Below are 25,775 nucleotides of genomic sequence, written 5' to 3'. Positions count from 1 at the left end.
TGTATATGTTACATATTAAGTGGCATCATTGCGCTGGATTCATGTCAGCTTTCTTAGGTGTGACAGCGGTATTGTGGCTCTTTGGGGGAATGTCCATAGTCTTTTGAGATGCACAATGACATGTTAGGGGAGATGTGGATGAAGCATGAAACTTGCTTTCAATGGATTAGAAAAAAGGTCTGCAAATATATAAAGAGAGAAAGATAGAGCAAATGTGGCAAAATACGAAGGGGAGAATAATATTCATTGTAACCAACATTTCAGTGTATTTGAAAGTTTTTAAAATAAAAATTTTGAAAAACGTAAAAAAAAAAGATTCTGCTATTTGGATCCCTCCCTAGATGGGGGACCTGCTGTTTGCTCTGATGACACCCTAGTCACCCCCCCCCCCCGCCCACTGCCCCAGCCTGGCCTGAGCGCCAGGGCCTGTTGAATGCCCCCACTTGGCCATAATAGATGTCTCCCATTTTCCATGGACAAAACCCAGCGGGCCCCTTCTCCTGGCTCTCCTTGACTCTTGTGCGTCTCCCTTAACTTCTCGCTCCCCCTTGCAGCCAAACCAGCACCCAAACGTCGCTTAGCTCCAGTGACATCTGTCCATCCTCACTGCCCCATTCCCAGTTCCAGCCCCCAGGCTCTTGCCATGATGACCAGACAGCCTTCTACCTACAGCCTTCTACCTACAGCCTTCCACCTCATCTTCCTGCTTTTCCCGTTCATTCTCCACAGGGTCACAGAGGCACCTTCTGACCACATCAGTCTCCTGCTCATACTATTTCAGTGACCCCCCCACTGCTCACAGAACAAAGTTCAAATTCCTCACTATGGTCTCCTAAGTCTTGACCTCTGTCCTTCACACTCTGCTACTCCCAGTGCAAACACACGGCGCCCCGCTCCTCTGTCTCAACACCCTTTGCCTGGTTAATGTATCTTTCAGGCCCCGGCACGTTCTCCACCAGGAAGATGCTAAATCCACGTGCCCCACCCCCCACCCCCCATCACAACTGAGCTCCCCTTGTCCGGTTGCTGCTGGTTACTAGTCTGTCTGCCCCCCTGCCACCCCCGCCTCCCGGTGACCACCGTGAGGGTGGGGCCAGTGTCCAAATTGCATCTGTGTCCTGGGCCTGGCGCCCACCGAGGAGGTGCTTGGGCGAATGTTAGCTGGTTGCCCCCCAGTCCTGGGAGCTGAAAAAGCCTGGGCTTGGCTGGCCCACCTGTCACTCCCTAGCAGTGCGTGCAGTGCGTGCACACGGCCACTGGGTGTCACTGCTGAGCTACAGCGGGGCCAGTGGCTCCGCAGTGGGGTTGGTCGAGTGTGGATGGGAGTCCCCAGGGTCCCTCCCCACACGACCTCATTCCCACCTGCTCCCAACAGAACAGCTCCCCAGCCTCCAAAGCCTCATGCAGCCCCAGCCCAGCAGGCCCCTCCCAGGTAGGCAGCAAGCAGGCGCAGAGGTGCGGGAGGGGAAGGGGGAGGGGGAGGCAGGTGGGTGGGCAGGGGCCCTGCTACCTCTTGGGGCCCCTCCCACAGGTGGTCCTGGGTTTGAGGCCTGATGTGGGATAGTTCCGGCATCTGTTCTCCGGCTGGGGTCCCCATGCAGGGACGGGGCTGCTGAGCCTAATTCAGGCTTCACCTCGCCCTCCCGCCTTTCCCGGGCGGTGGAAAATGTGCTGGGAGGGGCCCGGCAGGGGCCGAGGAGAGGCACAGGGCTGGGCTCACACCGGTGTGCTTAAGAGGCTCTGGAGCCACCCGGGGTGGGGGTGGGGGTGCGGTGGGAGAGGTGGGGTGGCAGTGAGGAGCTGGGAGAGGCTTGCCAGAAAGGTAGCAGGACCCCAGAAGTCGGGGAAAGACATGGGGTTGGACTCGTGCAGGGTGGGGACTCCCACGGCTGTATCCATCACTGACCCCACAATCAGGAGCAGAGAGGGCAAGGCGGGCGCTGGGTGCTTCCCATGTCCTCACCAGCCAGTGCCCGCCAGGAAGCAGGACCTCCCAGCCAGACTGCACCAGGGATGGGGGCGGGGGAGAGGGAGGCACGGGACCAGCCTCCAAAAGAGCTTCCCAGTTCTCTCTCCCGTAGGGGTGTCTACCCCTATCCTGTCCATTTTCCAAATGTCGCCTATGTCAGCGACGCTGTCCAGGTCCCTGCATGTAGGGGCTTTTGGTCGCTTGGGTAGGTAGATTTACGATCTCCGATGATTGTGACGGTGTCTAGGACCCCACATGTGGTTTCTAGGTGTCCTTTCTCTTTTATTCTGTCTCCTGTGTACGTGACAGTTTCTAGGCCCCCCTCCCCACTCTTCCTTTGTGCAGGGTGCTCTCCAGATCCCCTCATCTCACTTTCTATGGTTCCCCTGTGCCTGGGACAGTTTCTAGGTGTCTCCTCCCCTTCCTCCTGGGTCTCCTATGTATGCAATGGTGTCTAGGACTTCGTGTTAATTATGGGTCTTTTGGGCACAGTGGAGTCTATGATCTCATTTACCATCTACATTATATGCGTGACAGTTTCTAGGCTGCTCTTCCCACACTCCGTGAATTTCCTCCGTGTGTGACGGTGTCTAGGTGCCCTGTACCTCTTGCCAAGGGCTCCTGTACCTCAGCATGTCTAGCCTCCCTGCCTATATAGGTTCCATGGCTTTCCTAAGGCCCCCATCCCATTCTTCACGCTTCCTTTCTTCTGTGGACAGGGGAGCAGAAGCCAGAGCCCTGGCTGGGGGAGGGCCATGGAGGCAGGGGATGCAGTCTGGACTGGGTCAGCCCACACTGCCAGGAGGAACAGGCAGGGCCACCCTGGCCTGGAAAGGCCGCAGAGGGAAGGCGGAGGCAGGGACGTGAAGGCAGAGACAGAGAGCGTGGGGTCTGCTGATGAGGCCGGCCCTGCCCCGTTGGGAGGGACAGGAGCAGGGAGGGGGCGAGGCCTGAGAACGGTCAAGGCTCCTCCCTGGGAGGCCAGGTTGCAGCCGGGATTTGGCGGGGGGGCCCCCACTCCAGAATGACCTCCTGAGTGTCCAGGGCAGGCGGGGGCAGCCGTGCGGGCCCTGAGCTTACCCAATGGCTCTTCTCACCGGGGTCTCCTTTGGGGCCAGGTTCCCCCTGCAAGGAGAAATAGAGGTAGAAGCCCCCGAGCCGGTTGGCTCAGTGGATAGAGCGTCAGCCCTCGGACTGAAGGGTCTTGGGCTCAATTCCAGTCAAGGGCAGGTACCCTGGGTGCAGATTCCCCAGCCCTGGTCGGGGTGTGTGCAGGAGGCAACCAATCGATGTGTCTCTCACACATCGATGTATCTCTCTGTCTCTCCCTCTCCCTTCCACTTGCTCTAAAAATCAATGGAAAAATGTCCTCCGGTGAGGATTAACAAAAAAAAAGAAATAGAGATAGAAGCAATGAGAGAGGAAAGGAGAGAGGGAGGGAGGGCAGAAGGAAAGAAGGGAAAGAGAGAGACATTGAGGGAGGCAGAGAGACTGAGAGGCAGAGACAGAAGGTAGCTTGTATCGGACTAACACTAGATAAAATGCAGAGAGCAACTGTTTGAAGACAATGGAAAGTGAGTGATAAAGAGCAGCCAGAAGCTGGAGGATATCTGGCCTTTGAAAGAAGGAAACTGCATGGGTGACAGCCATATATTTATAGCTTTTCCTCTGAGGGCATACCCCAGCCCCGCTCAGTCCCGCAATCAGCTCAAACAGAAAGCTTTCGTTTTATTGGCCTGAGGAGTCAGAGGTCAAAACTGATAGAACTGCAAGGAGACACAGGCCAGTCCGCTATTGTAGTCGGAGGCCTTAACTCTCTCTGTCAGGAATGGACAGGTCCAGCCGGCAGAACATCAGTAAGGACCTCGCTGAACGCAACAATGCCGTCACTCAACTGGAGATAATTGACATCTATAGATCCCTTCATCCCACAACAGCAGGACACACATTGTTCTCCAGCTCACATGGAGCATTCACCAAGACAGACCACATAAAAATAGACCCAACACGTTGAAAAGAACACAGACCATACCATGTTTGTGGTCAGACCACAGTGGCATTAAACTAGGAACCAATAATGAAAAGATAACTGGAAAAATCCAGAACAGACTTGGGGTTAAACAATACACGTCTACATGACACATGGGTCAAAGAAGAAACTTTAAGAGACATTTTAAAATATTTTGAACGAAATGAAAATAAAAAGACAGCTTATCAAAAAATTGGGAAGGCCGTGAAAACAGTGCTGAGAGGGAAGTATATAGCATTAAACACATGTTAGAACAGAGGTTCTCAACATGTGGGTCGCGACCCCTTTGGGGGTCGAACGATCCTTTCACAATGGTCCCCTAAATACATCCTGCATATCAGATATTTACATTATGATTCGTAGCAGTAGCAACATTACAGTTATGACGTAGCAACGAAAATAATTTTATGGTTGGGGGTCACCACAACATGAGGAACTGTATTAAAGGGTCGCGGCATTAGGAAGGTTGAGAACCACTGTGTTAGAAGGAAGAATGACCTAAAACCAATAACCTAAGCTCCCACCTTAGGAAAGTGGAAAAAGAAGAGCAAATTAAATCCAAAGTAAGCAAAAGAAAAGGAATCGGAAGAATTAGAGGAGAAATCAATGAAACGGACGCATGTCGGTCGGTACACTTCTGTCAACAGCCATCGAATGTACAACACTAAGAGGGAACCCTAATGTAAACTATGGACCTGGGGTGGTAAGTGACATGTCAACATGGGTTCATCAGTTGTACTAAAGGCACCACTTTGGTGCGAGATGTCAGCAGTCGGGGAGGGTGTGCATGTGTGACAGGGGGTGTATGGGACCTTTTTGTACTTTTTGCTTAATTTTGCTGCGAATCCAAAAGAATGTTCTAAAAAAGAATTTAATTAAACAAGACAACCAGCAAGAACAAAAAGCCCAGCACCTTACAGATTCAGGAATCTCCATGAACCCAAAGCAGGATAAACACAGAGAAAACCACACCCAACCACATCACGATCAATCGGTTGAAAACGAAGTGTAAAGCGAAAATCTTAAAAGTCAAAGAAGCCGAACCGGTTTGGCTCAGTGGATAGAGCGTCGGCCTGCGGACTGAAAGGTCGCAGGTTCGATTCCGGTCAAGGGCATGTACCTGGGTTGTGGGCACATCCCCGGTGGGGGATGTGCGGGAGGCGGCTGGTTGATGTTTCTCTCTCATCGATGTTTCTGACTCTCTATCTCTCTCCCTTCCTCTCTGTAAAAAATCAATAAAATATATTTAAAAAAAAAAAAAAAAAAAAGTCAAAGAATACAGAGGAATGATGATAAGAATGACAGCCAATTTCTCATGAGAAATTGTAATGGTCTCTGTAAGTCAGAAGACCACTGGACATCTTTAAAGCGCTAAGAGGCAAGAAAACTGCCCACCTATCATTTTATAGCCAGTGAAAATATCTTTCAAAAGTTAAGGGAATGACAGCGTTGGACAAAAAAAGGCAGGGAAGATCTGTTGTCTGAAGACCCACACAACAAGAGGCGCGAGCCTCTCCCGATTGGGACTGACTGGTTGCGAGCCCACGGCAGATGCAGCAGGGCCAGGATGAGCAGGAGTGGCAGGCAGGAGTGGGAGGCAGCGTTGGACTTCCCAATCCCTGCAGGCCACGCCAAGGGACTCCACAGTGCACGAATCCGTGCACCAGGCCTCTAGTAAAATACTGAATGTGTATACACCTAACAACAAAGCTTAGAAATCCATGAAGCAAAAATTGACCAAACTAAAGGGAGAAACAGACAAATCTACCGTTATAGTTGGAGGGACAGAGAAATACAGGGAGTTGAAGAGATAGAGACACAGAGGGAGAGAGAAACAGGGACAGAGCCTGGGAGATGGAGGTGGCTGGACCGTAAGATGAACCTGAGACAGGGAGGAAGGAGATGGAGCACCCCCTGGACCAGACAGGGAGGATAAGGGGCTCTAGCCACAGGGGCTGGAGCCAGTGCAGGCGTCTGTGCCCATAGGATCCTGAAGGGGGAGCTGCAGGGGGGCAGCCTCACTTACCCGCTGTCCCATGGAGCCTTGGGGGCCTGGCTCTCCACGCAGTCCCTGTGTGGGAGGGAGGAGAGGTACGGAGTCAGCTGCTGGGGTGTCTGACCCAGAGCCCCCAAGCCTCCCCAGAATCCTCCATCCGGGGCCCATTCAGTACTCACTCTCTCACCCTTTTCTCCGGGGTGGCCAGAGATTCCTTGGGGTCCAGTGGGGCCTGGGGGTCCCTGAGCAACAAGACAGGGCTTCAGCCTTGAGCTGGGGCAGGGTAGAGCGGGCGGGGACTTGGGGGGCAGAGGGGTTGGGTGAAAGCTCCAGCTTGGCCTGGGCCTCTGGGCCCTTCACACATCCAATGACAGGTACACAGAGGGACGTGCACACAGCCCAGTGTTCACAACTCTGGCCCTGGAACCAGACAGTCCCCACCCTGACCTGGAAGTCGCCATGTGCTGGCCACAGCCCTAGGGAAGTTATCGCCACCTCTCTTGGCCTTAGGTAAGAGCCACGGTGCTTCTTGTTACAGGGGTTGAATGAGAAGCTTTAGGAAAAGTCGTGTGTCCACTCGGTGCTCCATAAACGCTCGAATGAAGGAAGGAAAGGATGGATGGGTGGATGATGGATGGGTGAGTGGACAGATGGGAAGACGAGTGAGAGTACTTGGAGAATACTCACTGTATGGCCAGGGCTCCCAGGGATGCCCATGGGACCAGGAGGTCCAGGGGGACCTGGAATGAGACAGGATATCCTAGAGACTTGCCTTTGGGTGGTGGATGCACAATACAATATACAGATGATGTATTACAGAATGACACCTGAACCCTATGTAATTTTATTAACCAATGTCACCCCAATAAATGCAATTAAAAAACAAAAAAAAAGACAGGATATCCTCAGGACCAATGCAGAGTACAATGGCAGGAACTACCATCAACTCCCTCCTGACAGCCACAGCGCTAGTCGCTCTGACATCCCTCAACCCCACCCGGAACCCCAGGCCTGGATTCAACTTACCCATAGGCCCTGGGGGCCCAGGGGGCCCAGCCGGTCCCTGGGGCCAGTGGCTGCTGGTCTCAGTGAAGGTGTTAGACAGAAATGGGTCCCCTGCAGGAGGAAAGATGAGGAGTGGGCAGGGCTGGGTGGGGCGGGGCTTGGGCAGAGAGGGGCAGGCCTGGAGGTCCCCTTTCTCCAGGGATGCCCACAGCTCAAAGCTGGCTATGACTGCCCTGTGGGACATGGGGGAGAGGGGGGTGAGGAGAGTGTTGGCTACACAGGCCCAGAAGGCAGAGAGACCTGGGTTCTAATCCTGCCACAGTCTAGCTGTGACATCCAGTAAGACTCTCCACCTTGCTGGGCCTGTACTGTCACATGTTCAGTGGGAATAATAAGAAAAGCTACCCTTTATTGGACCACCTATGTTGAGCCAGGCTTCTGTGCATGAGTGTCACAGAGCTCTGGGAGGTCAGCACTGTCCTTATTCCCATTGTACAGATGAGGAAACTGAGGCTCGGAGAGGGAGAGCGGATGGTGAGACGGAATGAAGGGGAGAATGAATGGATGGGGCACCAATATGACGCAGATGGGGTTGAACCTGGCACTCCAAGCTCTGACCCTCTGGCATCACACATGTAGGTTAGGCTGGGGAGGCGGTGAAGGATGAATGTCAGGGCCTAGCTGGGTGGAGGGGCCCAGGGCTTCTCTGAGCACAGGGGCAGGGCTGTGGCCTTGGGAGCTCAGGGCTCACTTCCTGCTGCTGGGCCTTGACCTTGCCTGTGCTCGGAGGGCTGGCTCCTGGCCAGCTCCAAGGCTTGGCGGCCGGGCCTGATGCCAGGTGGCTCCAGCACAGGCTCAGAGGCCGCCTGGGTATGAAGCCAGTCCCCATGCCCTGGCTGTGTGGTCTCCCCTCTCTGGCCCTCAGTTTTCCTCATCAGTGAACAGAGGAGGACCACAGCGCCCGTCCGAGGACTGGGTGACATATGGCTGACCAAGAGCAAGCTCTGCAAGTGCCCGGTAGACAGCAGTAACGCTGTGGTGATGCCTTATGCCAGCCTCACCCCCCTGGACCTGCTGTGACCCAGAGGGACTCACCATGCTCAGAGATCCGGGCGTGGGGTGGTCCAACGGGGGCTGGGGGGCCGGGGGGCCCCGGGGGCCCTGGGGGGCCTGGTGGTCCCCTTTCTCCAGGGATGCCCATAGCTCCGTCCTGGCCAGGGCTCCCTGGGGGGCCCTGTGGACCTGCAACAGAACCAGGGGGATGGGAGGGTATGCAGGAGGCAGAGAGGCCCTGGGCGGCTGCCAGGGGCAGGACAAGGCAGCCTGGGGCAGCGGGGATGAGGACTCTGGAGGCCACAGGCCAGGGCAATTCCTGGCTCTGACTTCCCTGGCCCTTTATTAGGAGAGAAAACACAGCCCTCCCTGGGGTGTTAGGACAATGGACACTTGGTGCTCAGTAAATACTGACTTCCGGAATGTTTCCAGAATGTTCTCTTCTCTCCCTTGTTGCATGTGCTGTTCCCTCTTTCAGTCCTCCCTCTGCTATTCCTGGTGTACCCTCGGGTCATCCTTTAGGCCTCACCTTTAACCCTCCCCGCCCCCACCCTATCCAGGCTGGGTCTGGGATCCCTTCCTTGGGGCTCGCTTACCTGCAATGTCCCCATCACAACCCTGGTCACCTGGGTGGGCACTGCTGTTTCTCTTCCGCCCAGGTCTACCCTTTCCCATCGGGGCACTCCAGGAGGGCAGGGACTGGTCGGACCCCCCCCCCCCTTCCCAGTGCCCGGCTCAGAGCCTGCTGGGAGTAGCTTCCCAGAGAACACGGGCCACGTGAATACAAAAGAGGGTTTCGAGGAGCCCAGGCCTGAGTGGGGCACCCTTGGACGGTGGTGAGACAAGCGAGTGGCAGGGGCCCGGGCCACCCCTGGCTATGTCAGGGTCGGGGAGGAAGATCCCTCCTGGGTCCACTGCGGGGGTGGGGGTGGGTCTGGCCAGGAAAGTTAGGGGGGCAGTGCCGTGGACACTCACCTGGGGGGCCTCTCATTCCTGTTGGGCCCCGGCTGCCAATGTCTCCCTTGGGGCCAATGGGCCCGGGAAGTCCCCGGGCACCAACTCGGTCTGGGGGAGAAATCTCATCAGCTCTGGCCTCCTCCTGCCCCGACCCCGGCCCCCCAGCCAGCACCTACCATCTCGAGGGAGCAGCGGGGCCCTCGGGGTTTCTCTGGCTCCGGGCAGCCCTGGAGTTGGGGGGCGGGGGGCCTGGGTCATCCAGAGTCCCTGCCCTTAGCGCCACCAGAGATGGGGGCAGGGTCTGCTGGGCCTCCCAGGACCCCAGAGAGATCAGAGACGACCCAGGCCCACAAGGGGGAGGAGCTGGGAGCCGGCAGAGTAGAGACTGGCATCTCATTCCCACGAGGGAGTGTGCTCCCCACCGACCCACTCACCTCGGAGGTCTCCATCTCCAGGGCTGCCCTGGGCAGCTGGGGAGCCCCAGAGAGGGGCGGGGTCCTCGGGGGCAGCTGGGGTTGGGGGCACCTCCTGCTGGGTGACAGTCAGCAGGGCGACCTGTGGAGAAAGAGGGAGAGGAAGAGAGATGGATGGGGTGGGTATCAGGGCCTCACCAGGGACAGGCCAGCTGATGGGCTGTAGGCTGGGACGTGCAGGAGGCAGCCAATCAATGATTCTCATCACTGATGTTTCTCTCTCTCTCTCTCTCTCTCTCTCTCTCTCTCTCTCTCTCTCTCTTTCTCCCTTCTTCTCTGAAATCAATTGAAAATATAGATCTAAAAAAATGGAGGAGGTGTTCACAGCTGTCCAGTATTCCACAGCAGCTTTCTCCCTAATAATGCAATCAACCCCTCCTGTTCTCTGGTTTTCAAATTTCCCGGTGAACAGCGAACACTTTGGTAAAATCGTCACCTCTAATCTCCTTAAGATAAACTCCCACCCTGACCGGTTTGGCTCAGTGGACAGAGCGTCGGCCTGCAGACTAAAAGGTCCCGGGTTCGATTCCAGTCAAGGGCATGTACCTTGGTTGCGGGCACATCCCCAGTAGTGGGTGTGCAGGAGGCAGCTAATCGATGTTTCTCTCTCATCGATGTTTCTAACTCTCTATCCCTCTCCCTTCCTCTCGGTAAAAAAATCAATAAAATATATTTAAAAAAAAGATAAACTCCCAGAGGAAGGAATAATGGAGGAGAGGGTGTGCAGGCAGAGTGTATGCCTCTACACGATCTGGGAGAAAGATGCTTACATGTGGACGGCCCCTCTCTCCAGGGGCACAGGTGTGGCTGCGAATGGTTTTTGGGCAGGTTTATCACGGTGCTGAGTTTTTTATGTTTCTGAAAACACGAGGGTCTTACTTTTTAATTGTTCAAACCTTTTTGAAAGAATGTTTGAGATGTGCAAGAGATGATCTGCTTTTGAAACTGGGCGATGGGGGATAAAGGGTGAAGGTGATGGGGCAAGGAGGAACCTCGCCATGAACCCTAGGGGTGTCTACAAATATCTGGCTGGGATGGGAATGGGGGTGCAAGGGGGGAGCTTCGTGGCACTCCTGGAAGAAGAGCAGGCTTCCCGGGGTAGGGGCACAGTGGGAGAGGCCAAGAGAGCTGGCTGGGACAGACGGGAGGGTGGGGGGTGGCCGGCAGGGAAGCTGCCTGCCCATGGATGCTGTGAGCATGGGGTGCAGAGAGGGGGTGGGAGGCTGGGGACGAGGGGACAGCTGCTCACCCACCTTGGCCTCCAGCACCTTCAGCCGCTCCGCCAGGTCCGACACCTTGCTGCAGTTGACACAACCTGGAGGCAGGATGGAGGAAGCGAACAGACACCTGATGACCCCCACCCAGGAGGCAGCCCAGCCCAGGGGAGACGCTGCAGGCATGGCCTGTCCAGGGGGGACCATGCCCTGCAGGCTTCTCCCAGAGCAGGACCAGGGAGCCAACTCCTGCAGCCTTGGCATCCAAAACGACTCCTTTCCGGGAAGCCGGGCAGGAAATCCTGTGGCTTCAGCTGGGCGGGGCTGCCTGGGCTTGCTGGACACATTAGCGTCTGGAACGGGCTGGCCTCAGGTGCCACCCCCTGACCCTCCCTCCAGAACCATGTCTGGCGCCTGCAGCCTCCTCGGCGATACCCCTTCGCTATTCATGACAGTTCTGGCTGGTTACTGAGCCTCCTGGTGGCCGGGCACTGTTGATCCTGTGCTTTAGGACAAGGGTCACCCCCGTCCACACCTGAGGACACTGAGCTCAGAGCGAGGGGGGACGAGTGTGTAACAGGCACAGAGTCTCAGCGCTGCCCCTTCCTGGCAGTGGGGCCTCCGGCAGGGCACGCCCTCTCTCCGACCCTCAGCTTCCTCCTAAGATGGGGACAGTGATGCCTTCCTGGGGGACAGGGACACGACTGAGTTTTAAACAGGTTGCCATGGGAAGCACCTGGCCCGGTGCCTCTCACAGTGCAGAGGCTCAGGGAAGCTTAGTATCAATAAAAAGAGGAGCCCTGACCGGTTTGACTCAGTGGATAGAGCGTCGGCCTGCGGACTGAAGGGTCCCAGGTTTGATTCCGGTCAAGGGCATGTACCTTGGTTGCGGGCACATCCCCAGTAGGGGGTGTGCAGGAGGCAGCTGATCAATGTTTCTCTCTCATAGATGTTTCTAACTCTCTATCCCTCTCCCTTCCTCTCTGTAAAAAATCAATAAAATATATTAAAAATAAATAAAAAGAGGAGCCAGCCGGCGGCGTGGCTCCGTGGTTGAGCGTCGCTAAGAACCAGAAGGTCATGGTTCGATTCCCGGTCAGGGCACATGCCCGGGTTGCGGGCTCCATCCCCAGTGTGGGGCCTGCAGGAGGCAGCTGATCCATGATTCTCTCTCATCATTGATGTTTCTCTCTCTCTCCCTCTCCCTTCCTCTCTGAAATCAATAAAAAAAGTACACATGGCTATGAAAAGAGGAAACTGGGGGTGTGGACCTGTGTCTGCAAGAGTTTGGGGTCACGGTCTCGGGGTGGCTGGGCCCAGGTCAGACTCTCCTCGGGGGCCCTTCCTCTCCCCCTCGAGGTGTTCTCTGCAGCCCGGGGCAGGCAAGGGCAGGGCACTCTCCTGACTGCACAGCTGGACCAAGATGGCTTTTTGGGCCGTCACCACACTGCTGGGCCCCTGCCAGGCCTCCCCTAGCCCAGGGGCCCCCCATGCAGCGGCCCCAGGACCCACCTGAGAAGGCTGTGGGCCGGAGCACCATCCGCCGCATGGCGCTGCCTGACCACCTGGGCTCCACGAAGCCAGAGGAGCCTGCAACTGAGGGACAGTGGGGATGAGAGTCCTGCTGGCCCGGCCATCCCTGTTTGGTCAGAGCCCCTGGCCCACCTGCCCCTCGAGCCCCAGCAGGGATCTCTACTCCCCTTAGTGCAGAGGTAGACAGAGGCCCAGAGAGGTGGGGCAGTTTACACCTGGGCCACACGGGTCCCTCCAGCTGCCAGCCTGATGGGGCTGGGGAGAGGGGGCTGGCAATGGGTAGGGGCCATGGGAGAGGCTGGGAGCTCCCCAATCACCCCAGCGAGCTGCCTGTGTTAAAAGCTTAGCGGTAACACATGCAAGGTTGGGTCCCAGTCCTGTCACTTGCTGACCTTGTGTGACTTGTTCTCTCTGGAACTATTTTCCCATCTGTAAAATGGGGCCATAAGGCCACTCTATTTCCCAGGCTGGTGTGAGGGCCGAGGCCGGCGATGTGGGCACAGGGCCCGCACACCAATAAATGGCAGCAGCGACACTGGCAGCGGCGACATTGCTGTCCACCTCTCCCTGCCCCACTTGGTAAGAAGACACTGAAGGGAATCCAGACCCGGTTTTAAATGAAAAACAGGGAGGCCGGCTGCCTGGGAGGGCACGGGAGGCCCGTTTCCGGAGCCCACCCCTGTCACCACCCCCACCAGGAGCAGGCTGCCTGACTGGTCTGGTTTTGGGGGGCCTGGTTTTCTCCACAGCTGGAGAGATGGGCTGGCCAAGCTGGGGGCGGCGGGAGGTGCAGCTGGAGGGGCTCTGGAGCCAGCAGGGCAACTGCTCCCCTCTGCCCCCCAGGCCTGCCTTTTAAGGCTGCGGAGTGTTGTCTGGGGGGAGACAAGATCCAAATAAGGCGCAGCCCTGGCAGCTCAGAGCCAGGCTGTGGGCTGGTGCAGGGAGTGAGAGGCGCCAGGAACTCAAACCAGACGGGTCCCTCCGGCCAGACCCCAGCAGGGAGGCTGCCAGACCTCGCTGGGTCCCACCACGGCCTGTGCTGAGTCTGGGCCTGCTTCGCCAGCATCCCCTCCCCAGGGACCTGTGATTTGCCCCGGTGCAAGGGGGTAAAGCTCACCCAGGATGGAGGAAGGAGGGTTGGCAGCCTAGGACGGGGGCAGGGAGTGGAGGCTCTGTGGGCAGGAGGGGATGCCATGGCCAGCACTCAGTGTTTTACGTCGCCCAGCTCAATCCTACAAGCTAGGTAATAATCATAACAATAACGGCTCACACGGACTCAGCATTCACGCTGGGCCTGGCCCATTCTAAGCACTTCACGTGGACAGTCTGAGCTCATTATCCTCAAAGCCCTGTGAGTGGGTGCCGGTCTCACCTCCACTTTACAGATGGGGAAACTGCAGCCAGGGGCGCCTGCCCTGTCGCCCCTGGTGACGCAGTTCTATGGCCCCAAGGTCATGTCACAGGCCGCGGGGGGCAGTCACCATCAGGGGAAACGGCTGGGGAGCCCGCCCAAGCCTGGCTGTCAGAGGAAGGGAGGGCCCGGGATGGGCCAGCAATGTCCCATGCGTCCTCACGCCCACTCCCAGCCCCAGCAGAGAGAGCCGTTTTCCGGAATTTCCAGGCCTGGGCTTCCCTTTCCTCAGCTCCCACCCTGTGGGAGGGGAGAGGCCGACGCTTCCCAGCCCATCGGATGTCACGCAGTGCCCACCTGGCCCCTGCACCCCCTGCAGGGTTTTCGCTGCTTCATTTCACCCTCACCATGTCCCTGGGAAGCAGGCTCTCTTATCCTGACCGTGTCACAGGTGAGACCCTGGGGCTCGGGGCAGGGGCGCCCGGGCTCCTGCAAGAGCAGCCTGGTACCCGTTAGCGAAGGCGCCCTGCCCTCGGAGCGGGCAGGAGACGGTGCTGCTTGAACGGCAGCCTCCCGCCCCCTGCACGGCCCTTGCACAAAGGCTCGCACAATGCTCGGGGAGTCCCCGGCCCAAGGCCACACAGCTGGTGCGGTGGCGCTGGCCTGGCCCAGGAAGCCCGGGATAACCCCGTCCCCAGGCTGGGGCCTGAAGGCCCCGCAGAGGGAGCTGGCAGCCGTCAGGGCTGGCCTGGCCCATCCCGTCGTGTACCCCTGCCTCACGGGTGCCAGAGCTCCCAGCCCTTAGCCTGGTGCCTGGATGCACGGCCTCCAGCTGCTGGACCCAAGGGTGTGGGTGCTGCCCCACCTTAGCTCTGCCCTCCATGATGGCCCCACAGGCCTGAGAAGGACTGCCCTTGAGACGGGGTGGCCTTGGTCTGGGTGGGCCCTGCCTTGGCTCAGGCCCTTCTGGCCCCGGTGGCCCCCACACCCTGGGGATTTGCCCCTCCCCACCTCCAGCTCCCCCGGCCTCCTGGGCAGCAGCCCCCCCTGGCTGGCTCTCCTCCTGGCCCCCGGTCCCGCCTCCCCCTCTTCCTCCCCGCAGGGAGGGGAGGGTGCTATTCCGGGCTCCCCTCACGCTTCCCTTCCTGGCCTCCCACACGGGCCTTGTGGCTGCCTCTCCCTCTCCATACAGGACCCCCACGGGCCTCTGCTGCCCCTGTGTGAACCGGGGCTGCCGTGGGGTCCCAGGGAGGCGACGCCTGTCAGTCTTTCAGGAAGCACCTCTGGATGGTGACTTCCGTTAGCATCACGGTCCCTTGATGCGGAGGCCGTGTCTCACACGCCGGTGTTTCTGATGTTCACATTCACACGCCGCCCTGGGGCCCGAATGCCTTTCCACCAGATGCTCACGGGCCTGGCTCTCAGGCTGGTTCCAGGCCATTCTTGGAAACGCAGCCCTTGGTGCCCGAAACCTTCCTCTCATCGGGTTCAGCCAGGCGGCAGGGGTGGGCGTGGCCTGGACCACTTAGCAGAGGGGCAGGTGCCCATGTGGCCAGGCTGCCTCCTCTGTGCCCCTGGGGGTGCTCTGCCCCAGCCACCCTCATGGCATGCAGAGAAGTGGGGTGGGGCGAGCCTGGCACACACTCCACACAGGAGGCACCCATCTGAGCCCTCCCATCCCCGAGGCCCTCTGGGGAGCCAGGGAGACCGGGGCTCCCATCCTGACGACCCTTCCTGAGCCTCAGTTTCCTCCAGCAGGAAGGGCATGACCGTCGCGACCGTGCTGACCCACTGACCTCAGGGGCCCTTTGCTCCCATGACCTGTTCCCACAGCCCGTGGGCAGGTCTGGGTGCTCCCTGTTCGGAAGAAAGGCTCAGGTGGTGTGACTGCAGACACGAGCTACGCAGCATGCATTACGTTTCTCCGGGGGCCCCGAGAGTCTCCCCCGAGGCAGGCGGTCAACACCCGTGGGACAGCGGGCACCCACTATATCCGAGCCAGGCCTCGCTGGCAGCCGTGCGGGGGGCCACAGGGGCACGGCACCGGACACTGCAGTGTCTACGACTGAGCAACAGTTTACTGCTCCCTCCCGAGCACCTCGGGGAAGCATGAGGCCCGAACCTGGGGGCAGTCCTACCTTCCTCGCAGCTGGGCCCCGAGTGCCCGGGGCAGCACCTCCACTCCCGGGCGGTCACTGTCTTGTACATCACCTTGTATGTGGGTCTCACCACGGTTCTGTAGCTGAAAGAATGCCGACAGGGCCCTCTGGTGTTTCTCCCACTGTCTGGCCCCAGGGTCTTCTGTCCCCACCCCCCGGCCAGGCCCCGTTGGAGCCTCTCTCCTGCATTCTAGGATTCAACCCTTCTATTCCTTCCCAACCGTCCAGCCTGGGGATCTGGATACCAACTGGACAGGCAGCCCCTGCACATGGAGCCGCCTGTCCCTAGCAGTGAAGGCTCCCTGAGTGAAGGCGTGTGGGTGAATGGTGGAACCCCTCCTCCAGGAAGCCCTCCAGGGTGCCCCACGAACACAAAGGGAGGTACTGAGAATGGGCACAGGGCTCCCTTTGCTTCACCCACCCTGGGGCCCCAGCCTTCCCCTGCACACCCACTGCACTCCCACCACCAGGCCTCTGCCCATGCTGTGCCTCCACCTGGGATGCCACCCGCTCGGTCTCACTCACCTGTTGCCCGGGCAGCTCATGGGCCAGGGGCAGTTCTGCAGCACTCGCTGAAGGTACGTGCCGTTCTGCACGTGGCATGAGATGGTGCGGGTCACCACGTACGAGCACCAGTTCCTGAAACAGACCCACGAGAGGACGCTCGGTGCCGCGCGCAGCCAGGCCCCTGCCGGGGACCCCCGGAGGGTGAGTGAGGAGCACTGTGTGCTCTCCAGGACCCCCGAGTTCTCAGCGCCCTCTGGGCCCCCGTGGGAGTCTGTGCTGCTGTGGCTGAGGAGTGGATCCCACAGCCCTAGAGGGGTGACCGTGCTGGGGGCTCTTGGGGACAAGATGGGAGCAGGCGTCTTTGAAGGGCCTCTCCCTTCTCGGCATCTCTTCTTTCCAACCCCGACCTGTCCAGGCCCCCAGTGCTTCCTGCCTCCTGCCTGGATGACAGCAGCGGCCCCTCCATCCTGCCCTTCAGTCTCCCCCCAGAGGGAGTATCATAAAATGGAAACCTGGGCTGGCCTACCCCCACCCTCAGCCTCTAGGCCTTAGATCCCTCACCTCCAGGCCTTTGCTCACGCTGGGCCCACTGCCCGGAGCTCCCTTCCCACACCTCCCACCCTCACAGCTGCTGTGCTGTCACCTCCCCCTGTCCTTTCCCACCTCCACCTCCATCTGAGCAGAACGGATGGTTCCCTGCCCCGCAGCCCTTGGTATGGTAGCTCGTCACGCCGAGTTAAGCTGGAGATTCACCTCTGCCCGCTCCTCCCTGGCATGGGAGAGGAGAGGCCCCGTCTCCCTTATCCTTGGGCCCCCGCTGCGTGCCAGGCGGGATGTACACTGTCCCAGGCATGGAGAACTGACTTCTCCAGAGGCTAACTCATCATCCTATTGCACTGCATATATTGAGCGCCTTCTCTATGCTAAGGGCATTGACATCCTTTCCCACAGTGATCCAGGAAGGCACTCCTCCCATTATACAGAGGGGTACCCGTGAGGCTCGGGGAGGGGGGAAACTGTCCGTGTCCCAGAGCTGGTGCAGGGTGGAGCGGATGTGAAGCCAGGAATCTGGACGGCCCAGCTTGGCCCTAACTCCATCTCCAAGGCCTCAGTTCCTGTCTCCTCTCCGGCTCCGGAGCCACGGTCCGCGGCTCTGTGAAGGCCCAGCCTGGGAACCTGCTGACCCCAGGCTTCGGGTCACAAAGGAAAGTCTGGTGGGGGGTGTGTGTGTGGGGGGGGGCTCAGGGTGAGAAGGGTCACTGAAACGGTCCCTCCCTTCCCAGCCCCGGCAAAAAACGCAGGGTCCCTGACCCCGTGCAGGGCTGGGGCCACTGAGCGCCGGGAATGTCCCAGCCACCGCAGAGGTGCCCGCCCCACTGAAATCCACCCCCTAACCGCTGCCCCGCCCCCACCCAGGCCCACCTGGAGGAGAGAGGCCTCGGCCAGGGCCAGTCTACTACCCTGGGGAAGTCCCTTCACCGTCTGTGTCACCTGGAATCAGTCCAGGAGGAGGGAACAGCTTAGCCGAAGGCATGGAGGTGGGAGAGCAGGGAGAAGGGGCGCGGGAGCCCAGCAGAGCCATGGCCAGCCACTCCCGGGAGGGGGGCCGGTGCTGGCCGCAGTGCACACCTGGGAGCAGCCTGAACAGGACCACGAGACACGGCTGCGGTGGGAGAGCCCGAGGCCTCGTGTACAGACCACCAGGCCTGTGCAGACCGGCAGGGAAAGACTGCACTTCTATGCACCGAGAAGGGAAGGGAAAGCAAAACACTATTTACCCACGGACGCACAGGAATGGCTTTGTGCGCATCAAGTAGGCCAAGTCACACGCCCACATCCAACGGCCACCTCTGGGGGCACAGAGGGGCTTTCCCTGGGTCCTCTCTCCTGTGCTCACAGCAGCCACACGCCCGAGTATAAGCCCCACTTTACAGGTGGGAAGACTGAGGCTCCAGGGTCTGGGACGTGCCCTAGGCACCCGTGATGAGTGACACAGTCATGGTTGGAACTCAGGTCTGTCTGACTCCAGAGCTGGTGGTCTTAACATTACACTGGAAGTGTTTTTCCCAACGAGCAGATGGGGGTTTTATAAGTTTAAGAAGGTACCTTTCCAAAAGGCCCCCCACCCTTAGAGCCTTTGGGTCCCTAGAGCTGTGGCTTTAAACCTGTTGGGGTTGTGTTTGGGGGGGAACATAAGCCCCTCTGGGAAAGTGATGTGAGTTGTGGCTCCTCCCCAGAAAAATGCACGAAATGTGGGGTACACGTTCAGGGGGGCTCAGGGGCTCTGGGCAGCCGGTGAAGTGCCCCAGGCTGGACCAGGGGCCTTGTGAGCGAAGGAAGAAGGGAGAGAGGGAGCACCCTGAGCAGAAGACAGCGGCTCCAGACACAGAAGGGGGCCCCGGGCACAGAATGAGGACCACACGCCAGTGGACAGACACGTACGCATCATACATACAGGCAAACACAGATGCACACATCAGTATGCACACGCAGTGAGCACAAGACACATACGGACGCACTCACATATGCTTATGTGCATACAACTCCCATGTACATACACACAGACCCACATAGGACACACATATACACACACTCAGACCAAAGCAAATCCTACCGAAAGGGCTATCCTCTTTGCACGAGGGCCCACACCTGCAGAGACAGGGCTGTGCGCCCTCACACGTGGCCCTGGACCGTGCCCGAGCAGATGGCCTGTGACTGCCCACCGCTGCCCGAGCCGCCCTCTGTGGGGAGCTACAGGAAACAATTTTTCCTTCTCCTTCCTTAATCAGGATCTGCCCCTGTGGGTTGCTGCATGCCCACGGGTTATTGCCCACGGGTTGGAGTTTGCTTGAATTCTCTGCTTAGGAGACATGGAGCTGGTGCCCGCTAGCGAGACATTTTAGAGAGAAGGGGACACTCGGGCCAGATGGGGTGCAAGGTCAGTCCTTCATCCCCTCTCTCTGGGGCGTCACCAATAACCATGCCTCACCCCTCCCCGGCCTTGGAGACCCAGCCCCACTGTCTCCGGGATGAGCCCGAGCTCCCCTCCAGGGTCCCAGCCTGGCCCCGCTGCCCTGCTGCCCTCTGGCCCCTCCGCCCATGTTCCAGGCAGCAGAAGCTCTTTGTAAAGCACAGACCTGAGTTCCCACCCCCCGTGGCTCCCACGCCCCGCGAGCCCTGCCTGCTCCCCTCTCCCCACTCCCGCGGCCCCTCTTTGACCTTCCTGCCCGCCCTCCCCTCTGCTGCACCTCACATCTGTGTACACTCCTGCTCTCCGGCAAACCCCTATTCATCACTGGGGTCTCAGTCCTGAGGACCCCAGCAGAGTTGGGCACCTCCAGGGGTCGCAGCAGCCCTGAGTGTCTGGGGGAAGGACGTGCAGCTGGGATGGGGTTCAGGTGAGGGTGCGCGGAGAGGTTTGCTGAACGACTGAGCATTGTGGCCCTGGGTCCCCAGAGATGTCTGCCGCCCCTGGAACCCCTGCCTCCGTCCTGATGCCCCTTGGGCTTCCTTTCCTGGGGTGTGGTGGGTGATAAGCTGTCCGAGAACTTCCCGAGGCTGGGCCACCACCTGTGGGACGGGGCAAGGGTGAAGGGGCGGGAGGAGGCAGCCCTTCTCTCCTGGGCCTGCCACTCCAGAGGCCACTGGGGGAGAGAAAACAGGACAGACCAGCTCAGCCTGGAACCAGCTGTCCCCACTAACCACCCCCCCACCCAGCCCTCCACCCCCTTGCAGTGAGGGGCCCAGGGGACTTTGTCTCGGCAGGGCCCAGGGCTATGATCCGGAACAGAGATAGGGGCTAATTGCAGGAGGCAGCCAAGCGGGCTGGGGGCCAAGGGCGGTTATGAAAAGGAGAGGAAAGAAAGGAGACGTACAGGGTGGGGGTGGGGTGACTAGAGCCAGAACCCCCTGCTGGAGGCGACGTTCCAGTCCTAGCTCTGCTGATTCCTAACTCTGGTGACCTTGGACCAGGCCCTGAGCCTCACCTTGCCCATCTGCAAATGGGGACAGCAGGTCCTCCTCCAGCCACGCTGGCTCACCGTGCCAACAGCCCTTGGAGGTTCTTGTTCCTGGACTATGACACTGGCCCCCCAGCCCACAGCTGTGGCCCAGGGCCTTCCCTGGGCGTGCGGACACCAGCCCCGTGCCTTCACCACGAAGTCCTCCCTGAGACTACAGGGTAGGGATGGTCAGGCTCTGCATGTTACAGAGGGGGAAACCGAGGCGCCGAGAGAAAGCACCCACCCGGGTCACCCATGTGGGGGTGGAGCTGGGATCTGAGCTCTCTGGAGAAGGGCTGGGAAGAGAATTCCCTGCTCTCCTGGGTCCTAGGATGTGGCCACAGGAAGCCAGTACTGCAGGCAGAAGAGGCCTGGCCAGGACACGGGGGATGGCTTTAAGTCTAGGCGAGGGTTCAGGCTGGAAGAGACCCCAGAAGGGCAGGAAGCAGGCCCAGCAGGGATTGGGGGACGGACAGGACTAAGGGGTGAGCCAAGCCAGCTCTGCACAGCCCCAGGGCACCCTGGTCCTGGGGGGTGTGTGGGGGGGTGTCTCAAAGTCTCACCGCATTCCTGGGGCTGGGGGCGGCCTCTTGGATGCCTTCCCGGGCCTCCCCCTCCCCAGGCACAAAGCCTCTTTTCTGCCTCTTGTCCCTCGGCTGCCAAGGGGTGCCTGGGGCGCCGGGCTGGGGGTGGAGGGAGGGCTGATGGGGCGAGACATCCCCATGCTGTCTCCAACGATGCTGGGCTGGGGCCACAAGGGGAAGTCCTGGCAGGGAGGCCTGCGGATTCCTCCAGCCAGGGGTCCCTTCCCCCACCTAAGGCTGGTGATCGCAGGAACCACTCTGCGTCAGGGCCCCGGCTGGTCCTTTGTCCATCCTGACAGCAGGCCTGGGAGCAGGGGACGAGGGGAGCAGAGAGGGGAACGGTGAGGAAGCTGCGAAGGAAAGCGAGAGCCGGGGACCTGCCTGAGGTCGCACAGGGAGTGGAGGAGAGAGCCAGGGCCGGGACCTCTCACGCCTCACCATGACCCACCGACCTTTCCCAAACCTGCCAGCTGACGACCTCTGCTGGGTCAAAGGGACCCGGGATGTGGGAACTGAGGGCCTGGATTGAGGTGCCTCTACTCCTCTAGAGGCCTCAGTCTGTGTCATGGAGCCACAGCAGTGCCCCCAGGGTGCTGTGATGCTCAGGCCACGGTGAGCCTTCTGTGAGCCGATCAGGCGACAGTCCCCAGACACCACCAGATACCTACCCGCAGCCACATCCTGCTCCCATCCAAACCCTGGAGCGGGGGGAGGTGAGGAACCCCGGTTGGGAGGCCTTGTCCTGGACTTAAGTCCCCTGGACCATCATCCTGATCCTGACAACGGGAATTCCCAGGTCAGAGTCTCAGTCATCTTAGCACCTGGGACCCTGGGGGCTCACATCCCTGTGCTAGGCAGGTCATGTCCCCTCTCTGAGCCTCAGTTTCCTCTAAGAAACAGGGGCCACAAAAACGCTTGCCTCCTAAGGCGGTTAGGAAGGTTCTGGAAGTGATGGGTGCAGGTGAAATAGCCAGCCCAGGCCTGCGGTGGTCAGACCGCAAAAGGTGGTGGCTGTGACAGCTGCCACCTGCCCACCCCTATCTCAGACAACGGCTCTTCTGGCCTCTGACGCCTCAGCCACCTCTCCTCTCCAGCCGTGCCCAGGTCACCTGCTCTTGCTAGCCTAGGGGAGGCATGCTGGCCCCCCTGACCGACCACTCACTGGGCAAGGAGAATTTCTGAAAAGAATTTAAAAAGTGAGGCCTTGGGGGTGGGGGCTGGGCAGGCATTTGAGTGGGATGAAAGGGCCTGAAGAGGCCTGGCTACTCTGTATTGTTTGCTGAGCTGTCCGCTTAAGAGGGGACAGCAGCAGGGGTAGGGCTGCAGCCAGGATAGGGGCCAGGCAGGTTCAAACAGTGTCATCAGGGCCAGAAAGACACAGATGTGAATCCCAGCTCTCCTATTAATGGCCCATGAGCCTAGTCTAGGCCCTAGAACAGTGATGGCGAACCTATGACACGCGTGTCAGAGTTGACACGCGAACTCATTTTTTTTTGGTTGATTTTTCTTTGTTAAATAGCATTTAAATATATAAAATAAATATCAAAAATATAAGTCTTTGTTTGACTATGGTTGCAAATATCAAAAAAATTTCTATATGTGACATGGCACCAGAGTTAAGTTAGGGTTTTTCAAAATGCTGACACGCCGAGCTCAAAAGGTTCGCCATCACTGCCCTAGAAGATCATGTTAATTTTCTGGGACCTCAGTTTGCTCATCTGTGAAATGGGAACACGTGCTCCCAAGCTTCATCCAGTCCTTGAAGGATGAATGCGGACACTGCATGTGAAGGACCCTCTCACTGGAAGATGCCCCAGAAACACCAGCAGAGAGAACGCCCCCAGCTCCTGAGAGAGCGGCAGGAAGACAGTACTTCCTCCCTATCTCTGCCCAAAATGCCAGGTCCCTGGGGGCCAACACTGACCCAGGGGCACTGAAACTCCACCCCAGTCTTCTTCCTCCCAGTGAATAAATAGCCGGGACTAAAAACAGCCAGGAGCAAGGAAACGGAGGCGAGTCCCCAAAGTGTCAGCTGGGGGATGTCCTGGGCTTTCCTATGTGCACGGCAGGGGGTGAAGGGGTGGAGGCTTGGGTTAGGGGAGTCCTGGGGGTTCTCCCCGTTGTTCCCCTTCCCCCTTCCCCCTCCTCTGGGACTCCGGGTGAAATGGGGGTGGGGGTTGGAGGAGGCTGCCAGGGCTGCCGGTTCCAGACACATGGATAGGGGACCCCCGCACTTTGAGGAGCCTCTGCCAGATAGTGGAGCGGCCCTGGATCCCCCCCCCCCCACTCCCTTCCCCTCCCCCCCCCAACACACCACCCCAGCCCAGCTCTGGGCTGGCACTGCAGTTGGGGACCAGGTCCCTTTCCCAGTCCGGGCATGCACGAAGGTTGCAGGGGTGGGGGGACAAGAGTGCCTGGCGTCCCGGCCCCCAACCCCGGGCTGGCAGGGCACAGAGGTAGCGCGGGGCGAGGGGGCAGCCTTTACCTGCGTCCTGAGAACTGCGCTCCCCCGACGCTCCACGCGGCGCTGCCTCCCGGGAGCAGGAGCCCGAGGCAGAGCAGCGCCCAGGCCCGTGGGCCGCCCATGCTGCGCCCGGCGCCCTCCGCGCGCGGCCCCTCGCTGCCGCCGCCCCCAGCCTGCCGTCCGCGCCCGCCCGCGCCGCCAGCCGCCCCGGACGCGCGGATCCCGGTCCCCAGCGCAGCGGCGGGAGGGCGGGAGGGCGGGAGGGCGGGAGGGAGGCGGGCGCGGGGCGGGGGCGCGCGTCCCGGCCTCGGCCGGCCCCTCGGCTCAGCCCCCCGCCCCCTGCGCCGCCGCTGCCAACCCGGAAGGAACCCCGGGGGGCCGGGCGCCCCCGCCAGGTGCCCACCTGATCCTGGCGCTCGGCACCGCGTGGTCCTTTTGGGGGCGGGGTACCAGTGCGGAGATGCCCTGGTACATGTTGCAGGGCCGGGGGACTGAGTCCTGGCCGCGGTCCCAGGCGCATCCAGGATCCCAGGTCGCCAAGCTTGAACGAATGATGCGGGAGCCTCTTCCCCTTTTTCTTTCTCTTTCCTCTTTTTTTTTTTTCTTTCCGATGTGTCTCTCTCATCTCTCTCTCTCTCTTCCCACGCTCCTCCCCCTTCACTTTCTCTAAAAATCAATGGAAAAAATATCCTCGGGTGAGGATTAACAACAAAAAATGAGGAAGAAACTGGTTGCCTCTTGCAGGCACCGGGAATCAAACCTGCAACCCAGGTGCATGCCCTTGACGGGGAATTGAACCCGAGACCCTTCAGTGCCCACGCTCTAATCACTGAGCCCTGGCCAGGGCTCCTCCCTCTTTTTTGAGGGATCCAGTTCCCGAGGCTCTGGGGAGCCGGTCTGTCCATCGGGCAACCAAGGCTTCCTGAGCAGTGAGTGCCACCTCTGCTTCACATCCCATTTCGGTTTAATTTTCAAACCACGCTGGGAGAGGTGGGCACAGCTATTCCCCAGTTTACAGAGGTGAAAACTGAGGCCCAGACACTCATACTCCCCCTGGGAGGAGAAGACCTGGGTTGATCCCATTAGGTCAGTGTCCAGTCATCGCCATATTACAGATGGAGAAACTGAGGCACAGGGGGGAAACATCATTGGCTTAAAGCCCTCCACCCGTGGTTGGAGGAGCTAGGTTTTGAACAGAGATCTGACTTCAGAGGGGGTCAGCTCTTCAGCACGATTAGGAAAGAATGTAGACAGCACATTGGTCTGGGGCTCGGTTTCCCGTCTGTGACAAGGTCAGGACTGGCTGAGAGTGGGGTTTCTTCATCTGGGGTTCATGGATGAGCGAGCCTCTGGGGAGAGGGCTGTGAATACCACCAAGGTGTATGCAAATGTGTGTGATGTGAGAGAGTGTGTGTGTGCATGCACGTGTGTGCACAGGCATGATGGGTGTGTGTGTTTATGAAGAGAGACCACAGCTCTCATCAGAGGGGCCCAGACCCTCCAAAACTCCAGGACAGTCTAACCCCCTTCTGCCCGGACTGACGAGCTGCAGGCAGTCCTGGGCCGGGGAGCCCCCTGTCCAGCTTGGTGGTGACTGGGGGCCTGTCCCTCAGAATCCTGCTGTGGTTTGTCCAGATCCAAGATTTCTGCTAGAAACACGCCAGCGGGAAGGATCTGCCAGCCCCTCCCTCTGATTTCCCAGGGCTGCCTCCTGGACTCACCAGGGCTGGTAGCACCAGGTACCGGGCCTGCGTCAGGACAAGGGAGGGTGCACGGATATGGAGGGAGCTGAGCCTGTGCCCTGAGGGCGTGGGTAGGTAGTGAGAGCTGGGTTCAGACCCTGCCTCGGCCCCCTCTCCCCGAGTTAGCTTGGGTGAGCCCTGCCCTTCTCTGAGCCTCAGTTTCTCTTTGTGAGGAGGACAGTTGCAGGTTCCGGATGGGAGTGTGGGCAGATGTCATGGTAGTGCCCTGATCCCACATTCTCCAGCTTCACATCGTCCCCCAAGGGCGCCCATTTGCTTCAAGGACATCATCGAGGTGCCCGCTTTGGCACCTGGGGAAGCTCCCTCCCTCCCTTCCACGTGTGAGTTTTGGGCACCTACTATGTGCCACTTAACTGAACCCCAAGAAATGCAGCTTTGTGCCTCTCTGTAGCCCTTGTTTTTTTGTTTTGTTTTTGTTAATCCTCACCTGAGGATATTTTTTCCACTGATATTTTTTAGAGAGAGTGGAAGGGAAGGAGGGAGAGAGAGAAATATTGATGAGATACATTGATTGGTTGCCTCCCACATGTGCCCCAACTGGGGCTGGGGATTGAACCTGCAATCCAGGTATGTGCCCCAGACGAGGAATCGAACCCAAGACCCTTTGGTGCACGGTTGATGCTCCAACCACTGGGCCACACCCCGTTTCGGGCAGCCCGTTTTTGATACAACCAGATCAGTGACTTAGTCCCTTGGAGGAAGTGTCCTTCTCAAGGC

The 25,775-nt window shown here is 59.1% G+C and overlaps 1 protein-coding gene across 2 annotated transcripts in view; it reads right to left on the bottom strand.

Annotated features, from left to right (window-relative positions):
• EMID1 (EMI domain containing 1) overlaps window positions 1–23,540 on the bottom strand; it is a 30,581-nt gene extending 7,041 nt beyond the window's left edge. For both annotated transcript variants that reach the window (XM_059675843.1, XM_059675842.1), the window contains exons 1-14: window positions 23,317–23,540; window positions 16,265–16,378; window positions 15,719–15,822; window positions 12,209–12,292; window positions 10,736–10,797; window positions 9,444–9,564; window positions 9,186–9,236; window positions 9,028–9,117; window positions 8,095–8,241; window positions 7,021–7,110; window positions 6,682–6,734; window positions 6,174–6,236; window positions 6,025–6,069; window positions 3,050–3,094 (exon numbers count right to left, since the gene is read on the bottom strand). In XM_059675843.1, the coding sequence (XP_059531826.1) occupies window positions 3,050–3,094; window positions 6,025–6,069; window positions 6,174–6,236; window positions 6,682–6,734; window positions 7,021–7,110; window positions 8,095–8,241; window positions 9,028–9,117; window positions 9,186–9,236; window positions 9,444–9,564; window positions 10,736–10,797; window positions 12,209–12,292; window positions 15,719–15,822; window positions 16,265–16,378; window positions 23,317–23,417 (1,170 nt within the window). In that variant the 5' untranslated portion in view covers window positions 23,418–23,540. The remainder of the gene's footprint in view (window positions 1–3,049; window positions 3,095–6,024; window positions 6,070–6,173; window positions 6,237–6,681; window positions 6,735–7,020; window positions 7,111–8,094; window positions 8,242–9,027; window positions 9,118–9,185; window positions 9,237–9,443; window positions 9,565–10,735; window positions 10,798–12,208; window positions 12,293–15,718; window positions 15,823–16,264; window positions 16,379–23,316) is intronic.
• Window positions 23,541–25,775: the final 2,235 nt, after the last annotated feature.

Source organism: Myotis daubentonii, chromosome 19, assembly GCF_963259705.1.
Source record: "Myotis daubentonii chromosome 19, mMyoDau2.1, whole genome shotgun sequence".
Taxonomy (NCBI): Eukaryota; Metazoa; Chordata; class Mammalia; order Chiroptera; family Vespertilionidae; genus Myotis; species Myotis daubentonii.
This window is presented reverse-complemented; position numbering and strand designations above follow the sequence as displayed.